At 44.6% G+C, this 15,677-nt stretch overlaps 1 protein-coding gene across 3 annotated transcripts in view; it reads right to left on the bottom strand.

The window, feature by feature from the left end:
- ddr1 (discoidin domain receptor tyrosine kinase 1) overlaps nt 1-15,430 on the bottom strand; it is a 36,717-nt gene extending 21,287 nt beyond the window's left edge. For all 3 annotated transcript variants that reach the window (XM_030072984.1, XM_030072985.1, XM_030072986.1), the window contains exons 1-3: nt 15,048-15,430; nt 3,522-3,670; nt 764-866 (exon numbers count right to left, since the gene is read on the bottom strand). In XM_030072984.1, coding sequence (XP_029928844.1) covers nt 764-866; nt 3,522-3,612 — 194 coding nt within the window. In that variant the 5' untranslated portion in view covers nt 3,613-3,670; nt 15,048-15,430. The remainder of the gene's footprint in view (nt 1-763; nt 867-3,521; nt 3,671-15,047) is intronic.
- Between the last annotated feature and the right edge of the window lie 247 nt (nt 15,431-15,677).

Raw genomic sequence — 15,677 nt, 5'->3', positions numbered from 1 at the left:
AATCAAACATGCTAATATTTAACTGCCCCTGAATGAGAATGGCAAATGTAGCCTTGAGACTAACACCAGCGCTGTGCAACCCTCCGCCTCACCCCTCCCCTCTTTCAACATCCCCCTTTCTCCCTCATCACCATTCCCTCAAACCCTTTGTAAAATTTATTTGTCTCCTGCTTTCAGCACAGTGCTGTACCAGTGAACAACCTCACTGGTTTTCTTTTTTTGCCCCCAGTTCTTTCTGTATCCTCTCTCTCTCCTCTCTCTCTCTCTCTCTCTCGCTCGCTCGCTCTCTCTCCCTGATGTCTCTTAAAGGAGCTGGAGCTAATAATCATTTCCACATGGTTAGACATTCAGCCAAGAGACCCAGCCCAACAGTCCAAGGGAGACATATGAAAACACGCACAAATACAGACACACACACACACACACACATACGCTAAATGCTCGTACACATGGCTGTAACATGTTGTGAGCCTAGCTTGGATCTCATGAGTCTGACCTCGGTGGCAGACAGACAGGGTGGTAATGTCATTATCTAGTGGGTTTTTCAAAGGCACAAACTATCATTTTGTATCATAATCTAATAGACCTCCAACAAATCAATTTAGCATGGTGCCAACAGAGCTAAGGCAAGGCATGCAGACAAGAACGCTTACCAGAACCAGACACACACACACACACACACACACACACACACACACACACACACACACACACACACACACACACACACACACACATACACATACACACATGCATCTCCTACCTTCCATGTTTGGCCTCCGTGGAGTCTGACCAGGCGCTGGAGGCGGTGATGTCAGAGTCGGGGATGGTGCCATCCTCCATCCCCAGGGCGTAACGACACTGAGCTGCAGGGAAAGAGATAGAGATACACGGAGAGAAAGAGAGAGATTAGCAACATTCTTGTCTGTTTGGAGCAGATGTCCAGGGGAACTGTAATATTTCCATTACACTGTCAGCACCCATCATTGGTCATGGAGCATTTTGCTGTTATGTCATCTCCAAGACAACTTCCGGACTTCATGCTTCATATCCCAGACAGGCTGAGGGGAAGAGGGATACACACACACATACACACAGCAAGCTCTCCAGAAAACTGTCCCCATTTTGTCTTATTCATTTCTGAGTCTCGAGGGGCACAGACAATACTAATGAATTCATGTAAAACTTCATCGCAGAGCTTCACATCACTTATTCCTGCAATTCCACGGTGCTCTGTCAAAAAATATTACATCAAAATGTAGTCATTTTATTCATCTCTTTGCAAAGTGTGGGCACGTCCAACAGCCCCCGCAAGACACCCTGACCTGTCTTCTCTCGCTCACAACTTCCCGTCTTTTTTGTCTCCTTGTTCTACCTCTGTCCCTCAAACCAATCTTTCCATCCCACACAAAGCCACCTCCTCAAGGCTTCAGCGATCCTGAATGATCTTCCCACAGCCCCTCTGCTATTTACCACCGGCTGGGGATTTGCAGGATGAGAACAAAAGCAGGGAGAGATCCGAAGGGCAAATGAAAGAACACAGAACGGGCTCGCATATCTGCCATGACACGATTCAAGCAGGCATTATCAAATAGTGCAGATAGCACAGTCCCAGGCTGGTGTAAGGCGTGTGCACCCTGAGGTCAGCAGTGTTGGGGGTTGAAATGGTTTGAGGGCTGTGTGTGTGTGTGTGTGTGTGTGTGTGTGTGTGTGTGTGGTGGTGGTGGTGGTGGGGAGTGTTATCTGTCAGTGAGTGTGGGGGAACTGGGGACAGACGCTGTGGAGCAAGAGAGAGGGTGGAGGGTTTGGGCAGCAATAAAGTGGAAAGGCTAACGTAGTTACTGTCAGTGATATGAGGGTGCCGGGACGTGTGTGTGTGTGTGTGTGTGTGTGTGTGTGTGTGTGTGTGTTGGAGGGGTAGGGGTCCAACTCAGTTTCAGTCAGTGAGTCAGGGGACTGGAATGTTGGGCTGGAGGACAAACCCTAAAAACCCCACCGGCTCGGGTGCAGTGGTAACACACACATGCACACACAGAGTTCATCCCTGCCCCACGCCCGTCGCCCCATGGACAGGTGCCCATTTCATTACTTCATCATCATCGTCGTCACGCTGCCGGTAAACACCCCCCGCCAACTGCAATCTTTTCACTTCTGTCGGTCTCCTGTCTCAGCCTTTGTTTCTCTCATTTCTTCGAGTTCAAGTTCAAGTTCAGGTTTATTTAGAGCCCAATATCACTGTTTACAGTCTCAAAGGGCTTTATATGGCCACATATTTATAACAAATAGGACGACATCCCCTGACTTAATCTTCAGCAGGCAAGAAAAAAACTCTCAAAAAACCTTCACTCCATCTTCTCTTCGTCATTTTTCATAAAACGCACTTTTTCTCGCCCCTACACTCCTTTATGCTAGCACTGTTAAGGCTGATTCCATTCTTTTTGCATGATAAAATGTGTGCCTACTAGTGTGTGTGTGTGCGCCTGATGTGTCAAGGCCCATTCATGCATCCTCCGGTGTCTTTTTTAATCAATCTCTGTAGCTCTCCATCTAGTAGAGTACTTCTAGTATTTCTAGTCATATTCATTGTTGAAGTCAGATGGCTGACCGTGCAGCAAGCAGTCGCCTCTCGTTACACCTGGCTGGCTCACATTTATTTCCCCCTCGCCAACATTTTGACTGACAGTTTCATGAGCTGCCTGTACATTAGCGGTCCTGACGAGCCAAGGGTACCACCCAGCTATCTCACTCTCCTATTACACAGGACTGGGTGGCAGACAGGGAGAGGACACAGGATAGCCTGTTGATAGCGGATGGAGAATGAGCCTTACTGATCCGAGAATGTGAGGAGAATGCAGGAGCAGCGTGATCGAGGGGCCAGCGACAGGAGGAGAGGAGAGGAGGCGCAGCTTTGGAAAGAGAAAAATGCAATAACCTCTGGTTTGGTTTAATCATGCAAATAATAATAAAAAAATCAATAGGAGGTGTAATGAGTTTCTGCCAAAACTAAAAACTGATTTTTTTTCTCCACTTCAATTCACATGAAGTATTTTTTTAAGCAAAATTACAGCAGACACTGTCAAAATGCAGAACATTTTTATGAATAATAATGGTACACCTAATAACTGACTTTTCCACAAGCTGCTGCATGTAAAGTCTTTCTCTTGCTATGCTGCACAAGCTTTACAGAACACTGGCAAAAGCCACATTCAGGTTTTTGAACTAAATGTTTGGTATAGATTAAAAAGAAAGAACTTTCAGCGTTGAACTTTCAGTCAATTTTAAATTTTTTCAAGTCAGAACATAATACAAACCAAAACTGAGGTACAAACCAACTTGCGGAAAAAAAAATATCTTACAGCCATAAAAACAACCTGAAATCTGTCAAGTTCTCTGAAATGTATGCATGTTTTTATGGGAGGAGGGTCCCCATGGTTAAACAAAGAAAACAATCATTCAAAATTGTGGTAACTGTTTATCCTGAGTTGTTTTCACTGTGTGCTGTTTGACCCTTGACCTCTCACCTGGGTTAAAGTGCCACTCATGGTCCTCTGATGACGACACCAGCGCCACCAGGACTGTGACAGACAGCAACCGCAGGGCTGGCGTGGCCATGACAGCAGCAGCACACCTGGTTACCTGTCCGGGGACACGCTGGTGACCACAGGCATACCTGTTAGAGTGACAGAGAGAGGGAGAGGGAAGAGGAATTTACAAGGTCATAGTCTGGATACAGCACCTCTACCTCTGCCTCGGGACTCACATGTTGTCTGTTGCTGTTGAAATGAAATCAACCACCATCAACACACACACACAGCTGTAGCCTGGGGCTACAAATCTCACCTTCTCTGTCGATAACTCAACTCTCTCAATCAAATCCTCTTAGACCAACGCAGGATGTCTCACAAAGTAATTTGTTTCACAACACTTCACATGCCGAGCTCAGCAACGAGCTAAACCACAGGAGCACAAAGCCATATAACAAAGGCCACTTTCACACGCTAATTTGTTTTTCTGTCTGACACCACCATGGAGCAGTACAATAATGCTTTGCTGGCTTTAAAAAGGTTACAAACAGCGTGGTAATTGAAGATGGTATAATTTAGACAGTCACATTTACTCCTGTTGAATTCTGCTCTTTTTGTATTTGAAATGTCAATCATATCTGCTCCAGCTCACTGATTACAAAGCTACTCTGCCTTGATGGGCCTAAGCACATTTAATGCACCTGCTTGGAGTTGGTTGCGTGGAATAAATAACAAGTTGATGAGCCATAAGATTTGAGAAACTAATGCATGGAATGAGAGACGAGGGAACACAAAGATGCGAGAGAGACTCACACGAGAGAAACACAGAAATAGATGTTAAAGGCTTTTGGATAATGGACACACAAAAAGAGTCTGTGCTTGGTTAAAATAAAGAGTACGAATCGCTTACAAAACAAAATTACTGTAATTTTGGTGTTTTTCATTTTCTTATCTTGATTGAAAGTTGATATGTTATTTAAATGTATGCTCACTGACTTCTATGAAACCTATCAAAACACCACCGTGTTTCAGAAATACACAGCTGTCAATGCTTTCTCTTTCCTTGAAAACCTACTTTGATGTGTTTTTCTGTTTGACAACAGCGCTGTAATTCTACCAAATTGATTTATTACATGCACAATGAACTAATCTAGCAGATTTCATAACTCTATCCCTTGTGCCTATTCCTCTTTTGAGGGTGTCAGTGGAAGACTCCCAATGACACAAAAGGGGAAAAGAAGCCTTGTGGTAAGAGGTCTGGAGGGGGAGTGACAGCTGGGAGAGAGAGAGAGAGAGAGAGAGAGAGAGAGAGAGAGAGAGAGAGAGAGAGAGAGAGAGAGAGAGAGAGAGAGAGAGAGAGGCCTAGCTTCACTGTAGACCCTCTGAGTTGTGGCTTCATCTCTGACTAGACCGGGACAGGCCGACAGCTGACACACAGCTGTAGTGACACAAGATGATGGGGGAGAGGAGGAGGGGGAGAGAGGGAGGGGGATGTATGGAAAAAGAATGAATAGTAGAGTTAACACAGGCGCAAAGAATGAACTGGGTGGATAAGATGGAACGAGAGCCACGATGATACATGTGTGTGTGTGTGTGTGTGTGTTTGGGAGGAGGGAGGTGGCATAGAGAAGGCTGAATTATTTCCTTGTAGTGTGTGTGTACACAAGGCACGCATGTATATGTGACAGGCCAGGCACAGAGGCGATTTCAGGGATAGCCAGCCAGTGCAGCTGTCCCGAGTGAGAGACAGGCTCTACACAACAGATTCGCAGTGCAAGTGTTCCAGCAGAGGGAGGGAGAGAAAAAGAAGGAGAAAGAGTGAAAATGAGAGAGATGTTGACAGTTTTGGGGTTTTTTTTTTTGGTTTTTTTTTTTGGAGAAATGTGTGAGTACGCCAAATGACACCATGATGAAATATGTGGCTCGCTGGACCACAGCTACGCTAAGCGGGCAGAACCAGAGTCTCAGCTGGTTTGTTGACTGGGGAAACAAATCCTACACAATCAACCTAACACTCGTGGTGTGTTGTAAACGAACACAATCCCCTGATAGCATCTCATAACAGCCTTCTGGCTGAGGTGGCAATGGGGAAAATACACATATTCAGCAAGTCAAGGAGAGAGGATACGAGTAAAACAGTCTGAGGTTATGGCTGGAGAAGAAAAACAAGCCTGATTTTAAGTTTCTGTGAGCACAAGCAAAACTGGTCACAGCCATCCAAGAACATTGTTGTTCGAAGAGTCAAGTGGTGCTGAACAGCTGTGGTTAAAACTCGGCGAGAGCGAAAAAGGCCCACTGTGTTCTGGAGGAGTCGGCACAGTGTGGAGCCCAATCTACACTCTCGCTATTTGTCTGGAATAATCCATGAGCAAGACTAATGAATAGTTATGAACAGCTGCTGTTCCTGCCCCACAAAATAAAGGCAACTGACAGCAAGCAAGAGTCGAGGAGAAAGAGAGAAAAAGGGGGGGACTTTTTGAAGCTAGTTACCATTGCATCACAAAAGACAGTTTGCCAGGCTCTCTATAATTAGATTGCCTTAGTGAAAAGCTGGCAGGACTTGTCTTGGCATTGGCTTGCATCTTTTCTAGAGTGCCCTTCGTGTTGGCGCCAAGTGTAAGCTTACGTTTTTCTTTCCAGCCCTATAAGGACGCCAGTCCAGTTGTCAGTCCAGTTGACATAAGACTGGCTTCATCGCTGTAAATCACTTGTTTCATGTGCAGTCCTCAATGTGTGAAGCCTCCGATTACGGCCAGACAGGGAAGTACGCTGCCTCAGTCAGACTTGACAAATGCTTATTGGAAAGAGAGAGGTGTGTGCTCTTTGTTTTTGGATTTCCATCAATTTGAGGAAGTTGGGGCGGGAGTATGCACCACTATCCTCTGAGTCCTAGAGAGAAGGAAGCACCCTCTAATCTTCACAAGACTTTGAATGAAGAGATAGTGTCAGCCAGAAAAACAGGGTCATTTAATGGCTTTCCTGAGAAAAGGGCAGGGATGTTGTTAGTGAAGTTCTACTCCCTGGAGAGCCATTCTTTCCTTGTTTTCATAGAAGATCCACTCCAAAGGTAGTTGTAAAGTTGTTTGGCTGCACTACTGTTCAGGAAGAAACATGTTTTTTTTTTTTTACCTTAAAAGAATTTCCCCTTGGCTCTCTTTAGTTAAATATTAAAAAAGCAATTATTTCCTCCACTCTAAGTGAGAAAACAACACAGCTACTCCCCTTGTTATCTATTAGTCACCATTACATAATACGATGGAAAGTGGAGAGTCTAGAGAGGCTTTGTTCAAACAGGACATTTACTCAGACCTATGAGGTATGGTCTATTGTCTAAAAATTAAAACCACAAAGCAGTTACACTTTTAATATTTAGCTAGCTGAGAAACTACAGCTGACATGACATTTCCATGACACGTCAGGAAGCCGTGGATGAAGTATGGTGTTATGCATTACTATTGCTCATAATGATGTTCATTCTGTGGTCATCCCATTGTAAAGCTGTGTGTCACACTACATCTATACTAGGAAGTGCCAGTCACGACTGAGGAATCTGATTTTCTGAGTTAAACCAAAAGATGAGGAAGCAGGAGAGGAGGATGGATGAGTCACAGAAACGGGGTTACGAGACCCGAAGGAAAAACAGTAATAGTGGCAGTCTCCATAAAGCAAAGTAGACAGCACTTTCTTTAGAGGTAAAACGGGGTGAAACAAGTAAGGGTGAAGGTATATAATAGCATGTGAAACATGATTGATCAGTGGTGAATCACAATGAAAGACTGAACACAGAGTGCTGAGGGAGCTGTAGAAGGGGGGAAAAAAAGGTGTTTCCCGGAATAGTTTGGCTTTGGTGAGCATCAAATGACTCATTAGGACAGATTCCTGTGCTCCAAAAAGAACAATTCACAACCCATCCCTGCCTGGTAGCAGAGATTCAGCATGGCAGCATCATAAAGCAGCGCCGTGCAACTACACAGCTCCTAACAAATCTAATTCACAAGCAACTAACCCAATAAATTCACACCAAGATCCCTGGGTCTAGGCTTGAAGGTAGTGCAAATTGAGTAAAAAAATGATTGCAATAAAGTTTGTTTCATTATCATACAGCTGGCTGGACTGAAATCAATCAAAACATGAAATCTTCATCTCCACACGCCTCCTATTCATACAACTCCTTCATATTTGGAAGCAGGTCCACTTGGCCCCTCGCTCCATATGGGTTTCAGCATTGCTCAGCATATCTGCATGGCAGACAGAGACAAATGGTGACTGATTACCACAGGTTGCCTCTGGCAAATGAAGGAGGTATCAACGCCAGCCATATGAAGCTATCTGTCAGCACAGAGACACTGCAGTATAAACATACTATTTAGTCTGGACCCTTTTTTTTTTTAATTATAGCTCTACCATCAGGGTAATTGCCAAGAGGGATTTACTAAAGTATGTGATTTTAAATACATATCTAAAATACTAATTTTGTGCCAGGCATTGGTACATTCATGTGTGTGGTGGCGAATGCACAGTTGAAAGGAAATAATCTTTATCAGTGCATGACCAGCAATAACTCACAGTACAGAGGGGAATAGGCCGCCAGGCTGTACCAACCACTCTGATGTTGTGCACACTGAATTCTGATATAACAAATTCAAGTGAGTCGAACAAATGTCCAAACCAAGCTAAAGCCCTGTGAGCATCTTCTGCAATCAACATGAACCATACTGATTGAGCTGTCTATTGACTGCATCAAGCCATGTCACAAGAATCGATACTTAGATACCAAGTAAGTTTCGAAAACAACACCAATGCTGGAGATTCAGTATCAGTGCCTTTGCTATGCAGCTTAATAGCTCAGTTTTCTTATTCTAACAGAGCCTTATCCTGTGGGTTTACTTTAAGTTACAGCCATGCTTAATAGGACTGGAAACAAAATGAGAGCAGATTGTATTTGTTGTTTCATCCTGCACTTGTAACTCAGTGTTATTATTATAACATAGCCTGAATGCTAAAACACTGCTTCTACAACATTTTTAAATAAAGGAGTGTGTGCTGAATATAGGGCTGGGCGACGTGGACAAAATCAAATATCACTCTATTGTTTCACCAAATACCTCTTTATCAATATTGTGATGATTATTACGGATGAACCAATAAGCATGCAGCATGCTCCAAGAGATTTTTATTAACAATCATCAGTAATTAGGGCTGGGTCCTGAACTTTGACACTTTTATGGCACCGACCAAATTGCTTAAATACTATTAATTATTGAAAGATGGCATGGTACCAAATTTCACTACCTAAGGAGTAAATCCCATCACTGAACCAATAAGCATGTAGCATGCTCGTACCACAATCCAATAATGCTGGTGATTGGCTCCCTGACATTACAACGTGAAGGCATGCCAGAAAAACACTATGTTACACCCAGAGACATTATTTGAAATGATTTTATAATGAGCTTTTATAAAATTGGTATCAAAGTATCGTTCAGGACCCAGTATCGAAGACAAGGTATTGGTACTGGTATTGAAAATTTGTGAGTGTGTGGATATGATGACCAATCAGGCTGAGGAAAATAACAAAACAGCTAAAACAGTCTGGTAAGTACAGAAAATGTTATCTCTTTACTGTGCTGCATCCCTTAAAACCACGACAACACAACACTTATGTCACATCATGATATTACAATATCCAAAATCTGAAACCATATCTAGTCACATCGCGACACTGATATATTATCAATATATTGCCCAGCCCTAGCTGAATGGGATATCTGTTTCTGCTGTCAAATATCGACAATCATGGAAATTTACTGGCATTTGTATGAACTACTGAACCTGGCTGTATCAAGTACATCAAAGAGTGGAGCCCTCTGCCTGTGCACGCACAGCAAGAGGAGTTAGAGATCGTCTTGTGCTTTCCCCAAACTGGTTTTGACTCTCATCAACTGCAACAGTGGTCTTGTTTTGGCTGTAAGGGCTCGGAGGTTCATACGTGTCAGTACATGTAGATAGACCTGCCTCGGGTCTAGCCTCTCTCTGGCTCGTTCGCTCTGTACAATCCATTTGCAATGAGAGAAATGCCTTTCACTTTCCAGAGATGTTGAGTCAATAATGCAGGCTTCTGTCTTCTGCTGAGAAAGGAACCTGAGGTGTCAGCTGCATGAAAATTAATGCTCAGTGCTACACTGAAAATGGATTTGTACTGACACTGACCTTTGTTAAAGTCTCGGTGTTACACTCAAAACTGCAACCACAATAACAATGTATGAATGTACACTGATGTGGATCTCTGTTACTTGTTTGACACAACCAATTGGCTGTCTGGGGACTGTTTTAGGGCTGCAGTGTGATGGCAAACCACAATCCAATTCCCGGAATTCAATTTGCACTGTCTCATTGCCACCTGTCAGAGAAGCAGAAGTGAGAAGCAGAGGGGATGACGGGGTGAAAGGAGAAAGGAGAGGCATGTGACAGCACAGTGTTACTCTCACAATGGGCAGAAAGAAAACGGCCTGCCTTACTGCCACGGAGAGGGAAACGGGAACCTGGAGTGATGACATGATAGGAAAATGCCCTCCAATAATCAAATGGTTGACTCAGACAGACTGTGTATGTGCTGGACAAAAGCAGCTATGTGCCAGCAGGAGAGCGAGAATTATTCATCCAGTGAGCAGCTATTGAAACAGAGAGGGGGAGAGTGAGACGACAGAGAGGGAGGGATGGCTTAGGGAGAAACAGAACGGAGCGGAGAGAAAGAGTGCGCGATCAGGTCAAACCGGAATTTGTTCAGTGAGACTCAGCATTTTGAGTCAAAGTGAGAAAAACAGACTGCCTCCCTCTCACAGACTTCTTCTCCTCATTCCTAACGAATGACAGCCGAGCAGTGAGAGGCTTAAGATATCCCTGAGCTGTATATTGTTAGACTACTGCAGCAGACAAACAAAAATAAACATACAGATATATACTCGCACAGAAACAAAACAAAGCTCCCAAGATTGTGGTGACCTGATTAATGTGAAGTCTGGGTCTGGTTGAAACTCTATACCAGACTCCACACACACAAACACATACGTACTTCATCACTGTTAAAACCTTCAGGCACGGACTGATAGCTGTATCGCACTTGCAGTCCCCCCTCCTCCTCTCAGCAGCAGACTGCCTCCTAAAAAGGGCTAAATTACACTTCACACAACAGTTTCCTGATCCTAACAGGCCCCTCCAAACCCCTGGAAGGGAAAGACAGAGGTTCACCCCACTCAGCATGGATGTCATTACAACCACAATTTATCGAGGTGAAATGACATATATAAAAAAGCCAAGCTTTGATGTTGAACACAGTTTTCTTTCATTTTCCAACAAGGTTTCAAAAGCTTACTTAATTTGCCGGAAGCCATGAGTAATTATTGGTGGTATACTAAACCACAAGAGGCTCAGTGTGTGCTGGCAACTCGGATGAAAATACCACCAAGTGTGAGGATTTGAGGAAAGATGAAAAAAATGAAAAGAGGGCAAGAGAAGAGAGAAAGAGAGGGAGCGGGAGAGAACTGCTCTTTTGGCTTTTAAGTTTGTGAGAGTTTCCATCTTTTATAAGGTTCTTCAACTCTTTCCAGAGGCGATAACTTGCAAGTTGTTGTTGAGACACGTGATGGAGCGCAGTGTGACTCATATTTGGATTCAGCTCACAGGATTCAGTATTTCGAGTGAGGCGTTGTCCCACTCTTACTGGACCAGTTACTTCCCCAACATCACACACTTTATGGAAAGTATCTTATTATTATTTCAGAGTAACAAAACATGAATTATAGCTGACAAGTTGTACAGTAGGGATATGTAACTTGCCAACTCCTAACTTTAGCATGCTATTAGATTTTTTTAAAAACTCTTCCACAACTTGATCTATAATGCATAATATCTCACTCCAGTGTGTAATGCTTATATACAGGTAGTCAAACTCTACCAAAACAGATGGTTTTTCATTACAGGGTATAAGCAGAGGGATGTAAACAGGTTCTGTACAAGTGTGATACAGCAAAGGTATGTGGTCCTCTGAGAAGACCTTCTTGAAAAAGACTGATATACCTGCAAACAGTCTGTTTATACCACCACCACCAGCAGTACTATCTAACCAGGGCAACCTCAACAAGTAGAGCAAACAGATAAATGAGCAGGCTCACAGGGAGACTAAGAGAGGGCAGGATGAAGATGAGATGGATGAGTGGTGGGGGGTGGGAAATGAATGAGACATCTAGTGCTGCTTCAAAGGGAATGGAGTGATAGAAGATGAAGAAAGAGAACCCGTGCTCCATATAAAATGTAGAGACAGATTGCCAGAATGATCAATTAAGGCATCAAAGGTATGTTAGATAACAGTGAAGGATGGAAGGACGGATGGGGGTGGAGGAAGGCTGGAGGGGTGGAGAGGCCTGACCTAGGAGGGGGTGGGATGTTGCAGATGAAGACTGAGAGAAAGGAAATCAAACAGAGTTAAAAAATCTTCTCAGATTTAAGAACTTCCCAACAAGTAAAGCCCACGAGTTCTCCAGATGCAGCTTTGAAGTGTCACCACCCATTACACAATGCACTCGTTTATCTGTTCCTCTCTGACAGTCTCACAGGGCGGCGGTGCATCTGGCCAAACAAGAGGGAAATGTAATTTCAAAATCCAGCTGTCTAGACTTTGGGGTAAACTGGTTTAGTAAGAGAAGCTAGACAATTAAGTTTGTTGAGAGTGGAAGTGAGTAACCGTGTCGTCTCTTTGGACTTAACTGGATACTTCCACTGTCCGGGCGGTTCCTGTTACATCTGCTGGGAGCCAATTACTCCTGTACAAAGAAGCTAGTGAAGTTATTGTCTCCTATATGGATGCCCTGAGAAGGCTTCTTTGGATGCTGAAATCTCACATCAAAGACAGTGCTTTTGTTTAGAGGGAAACCATCTCCATTACTGCTGCTGTTTCATGCAGTCAACCAACCACAATGGCCACAAGAATGTACAATCTATGAACATCAAACAATTGCGCAAATCATGCCATTTAGTCATTGTGTAGCATCTCCGTTTAAATCATGTGCTGAAGTCCAAGCCACCTGCTGAAGTCTTTTCAAAATGGTCAACAACCACTAAAGAAACACAAAGACAAAGTCACAGAGCCTGACTCCACCAAAACAATGACCTAGATTGAGGACAAGAGACTAAGGTCAATGATTAATCAGACTAGTCAAACCCACTGTAGAGCCCAAACACAGCCGGCCATGCTGCTTTATTTGTTTGTGCGGACAGTGCACATACTTGTGTGCGTGCAGGCATGCATACAGTGTGTGTGTGTGTTTGCCGTAACAGAACAGCAGCAGTAACACAATTCAGTAAAACCTCAATTCATTTTCCCCCTTTTAGTCATCAATAAAATAGCTATACAGTCCTTTAGTGCTGACTTTTGGGATATTTAGGGGCTGCAGTGTAACAAATTTAAAAAAAATGGCAATTTCAGACACGATCAGGCAGGTGATAATCTATAGCGCTATGTGCATAAGGCTACACAAATCACTAACAATCAATATCATTTTGCCTATGCCTGCCAAGACAAAGGCTGATCAATAGAAGAAACGCTCTCCAAGCGTGTGTGCATGCACAGTATACTCACATACTAGCTGTTACATCCAACTATAATGAATGTTCTGCTTCTCCTCGGCTGTTGTGCACAGCTGACAAAAAGACAGTTAGGCAGGGCCAATGGTCCTCGCGGGACACTGTGGGAGAATTACCATCCAACTGCCCATTAGACAGGGCTCCAGCAGACCTGTGCTGCCTGAGAGGGAGTTTTTAGCAACACACAGGGCTCCTCCTCACTTTATGGCTGCTTTTGCTACAGAGGCAGAGAGGGAGGGATGCGGAGAAAGAATGGCCTTTTATTGCCTCTCTATCTATTGGCAAATACCACAGGCAGCCCAGCCAACCCCCTCCCAATGCTTGAACAATGCAACAACTCCCCTGGACTGCATTCTCTGCTCCTGGTCATTACTACCACCAGCTATCAACATCCAGCATTTTCATCAAGTGGCTAGAGTGCCTGCCTCCCTGCCCTGTGCACCCACTCACTGAAGTCCACTGTGAGCTCCTCCATCAGGGCACCTCCACACAAGCAAATAATTAAAAAAAAAAAAAAAAACGCAATCACGCCCAAATTTTCTCCACTCTGTCCCTTTCTCTCTATCTCCCACACACAGACACACAGAGCTTGACAGGTTCAATGTCACTGTGAAAGTTTCATTGCATACATTTCACTTTATCACCACCGTGTCGCCAGAAAGGATGACAGTCATTTATTATAAAGCATGATGGATTCATTATCACCACCCCCTTCTGGTCTGTGCTGCCTTTAAGAAAACACAGCGTGTGTTTCCTCTACTTGTTGCTTTTCATAGTCCAGAGCTGTAGTGAGCAAGTCCCCAGGGACAGACTGTTTTCTGTACCCACACAGTTCTTTTCTCAAGTGCCATGCTACACTGCTGTGCTGCTTTCAGGGTTGTTTCTGGGGATTGATTGCTTCCCAAAGGAAAAAAAGCCCCCTCATTTAAGACCAGGGGTGTATGAAACTGGAGCGGCTGGTTTTACCGTATTCGAAGTCACCTGCCGTGCGGTGAGGTCACGGGGTTAATAGCGACAGCGGCCACCTGGGCGCATGAGGTCATCCCAGACACTGGACATTTCACTGAGCCATTCATCTAACTCTCCAAGCTCCACTGGGACGCTACAGTTTTAGGGCTTGGCATCCCTCGAAGAATTTATTGTGTTTAACCTAATGGGCTTTTGTGTTTGTTTTCTTGAGCAGCCTCAGAGTAAAGTAAGTGAAAAGCTACACTAAAAGGCATTCAAGGGGTAACTTGTTACATCGTGACCGACTCCATATTACAACGGGTCTTCCTGTGCATCAGCGTGGGCTGAATGAAGCTTGGGACGATGGAGGGACGGCTGGAAGAAAGCAGTAGAAACACCTGTGCGATGTGACAACCAATGTGTAAAATATGATGGGCACCTAAGCTCTAGCAGTAGCTGTGTGGATGTAGGTTACAAACCAAACTGCACTGCTCTCAGCACCTAGACTCTGAATGATGTTTTCTCTATTGTAAAGGGAGTCGCTAAATTTTATACACAGAGTTTGCAGTGAGTCCAGACCGTGATGGAAAAGTTACACCGTTACAATAATTCAACCATGATGTAGCAGCAGCAGCAGCAGCAGCACAAACGCGCAAATCAACGCAATGTTACACCTCAACAGCCCGTGGCCGGCGTCCAAAACACCGCCACACGGAGACTTACAGACGCCAAGCCGGAGTGAGAGGCAGGCAGGCACAGACATTCACCCACCATGGACATGTATGTACACACAGAGACAGTCTGAAATAGCCATTGTAATAATGCTAATGTTGTAACGGCGCGTGGTTTTTGCGGAGTAAAATGCGTGGCGTTAGAGAAGAAATGCGCGTGGGTGTACTGGGCAGCATACAAGATGTGTGTCAGTGGGCTACTTACCTAAAAGGCACGGAGAAGTGCGCTTTGACACCAGACCAAAACTTTTAGGAGAAGTCTGCGTTACACAAGTATAGCTGTCTTTTGGCTCCGCGGCTGTCCTTCAAAATGCTCGGCCAGTGAAGTGTCCGCAATCCAACGGTGCCACAGCAGTTGTTGCGCTCAGCGCGACCTCTGACAAAACTCGCAAAACAAATTACACCGCAACTGCTTGGCACGACGAGCCAGAATATACAAACCGCACAATGTAAACTTGACAACCTCGGAATAAAAACTTGTCCACAGCAGCGAGGGGACTGAAAAATAATAAAAAGGGGTGAGAGACCGTCGGGGGTCCCTGCGCCTCAGCTGCTCTCTGAATCTGAGCCCCGGCTGCGCTGCTCCAACCTCAGCCTACAGCCAGGCCAGCAGGCGCCACCAGGTGCTCATTTACATAACTGCACCGGCTGTGTCCAATCACAGCTCCGAGCAAGGTGCTTGATTGAATATTCTACCAGGCGGCCCACCCAATCAGAGCCCTCCGTGGGCGGGACCTGTGACCCGAACGACACTGTACAATGAAATCCAATGAGAGCCTTTAGGGAGAATGGGAGTTTCATTGTTACAGGGACGGTGGGATTTGGGGAACATGAT

The sequence above is a fragment of the Myripristis murdjan genome, chromosome 16 (assembly GCF_902150065.1).
Source record: "Myripristis murdjan chromosome 16, fMyrMur1.1, whole genome shotgun sequence".
Taxonomy (NCBI): Eukaryota; Metazoa; Chordata; class Actinopteri; order Holocentriformes; family Holocentridae; genus Myripristis; species Myripristis murdjan.
This window is presented reverse-complemented; position numbering and strand designations above follow the sequence as displayed.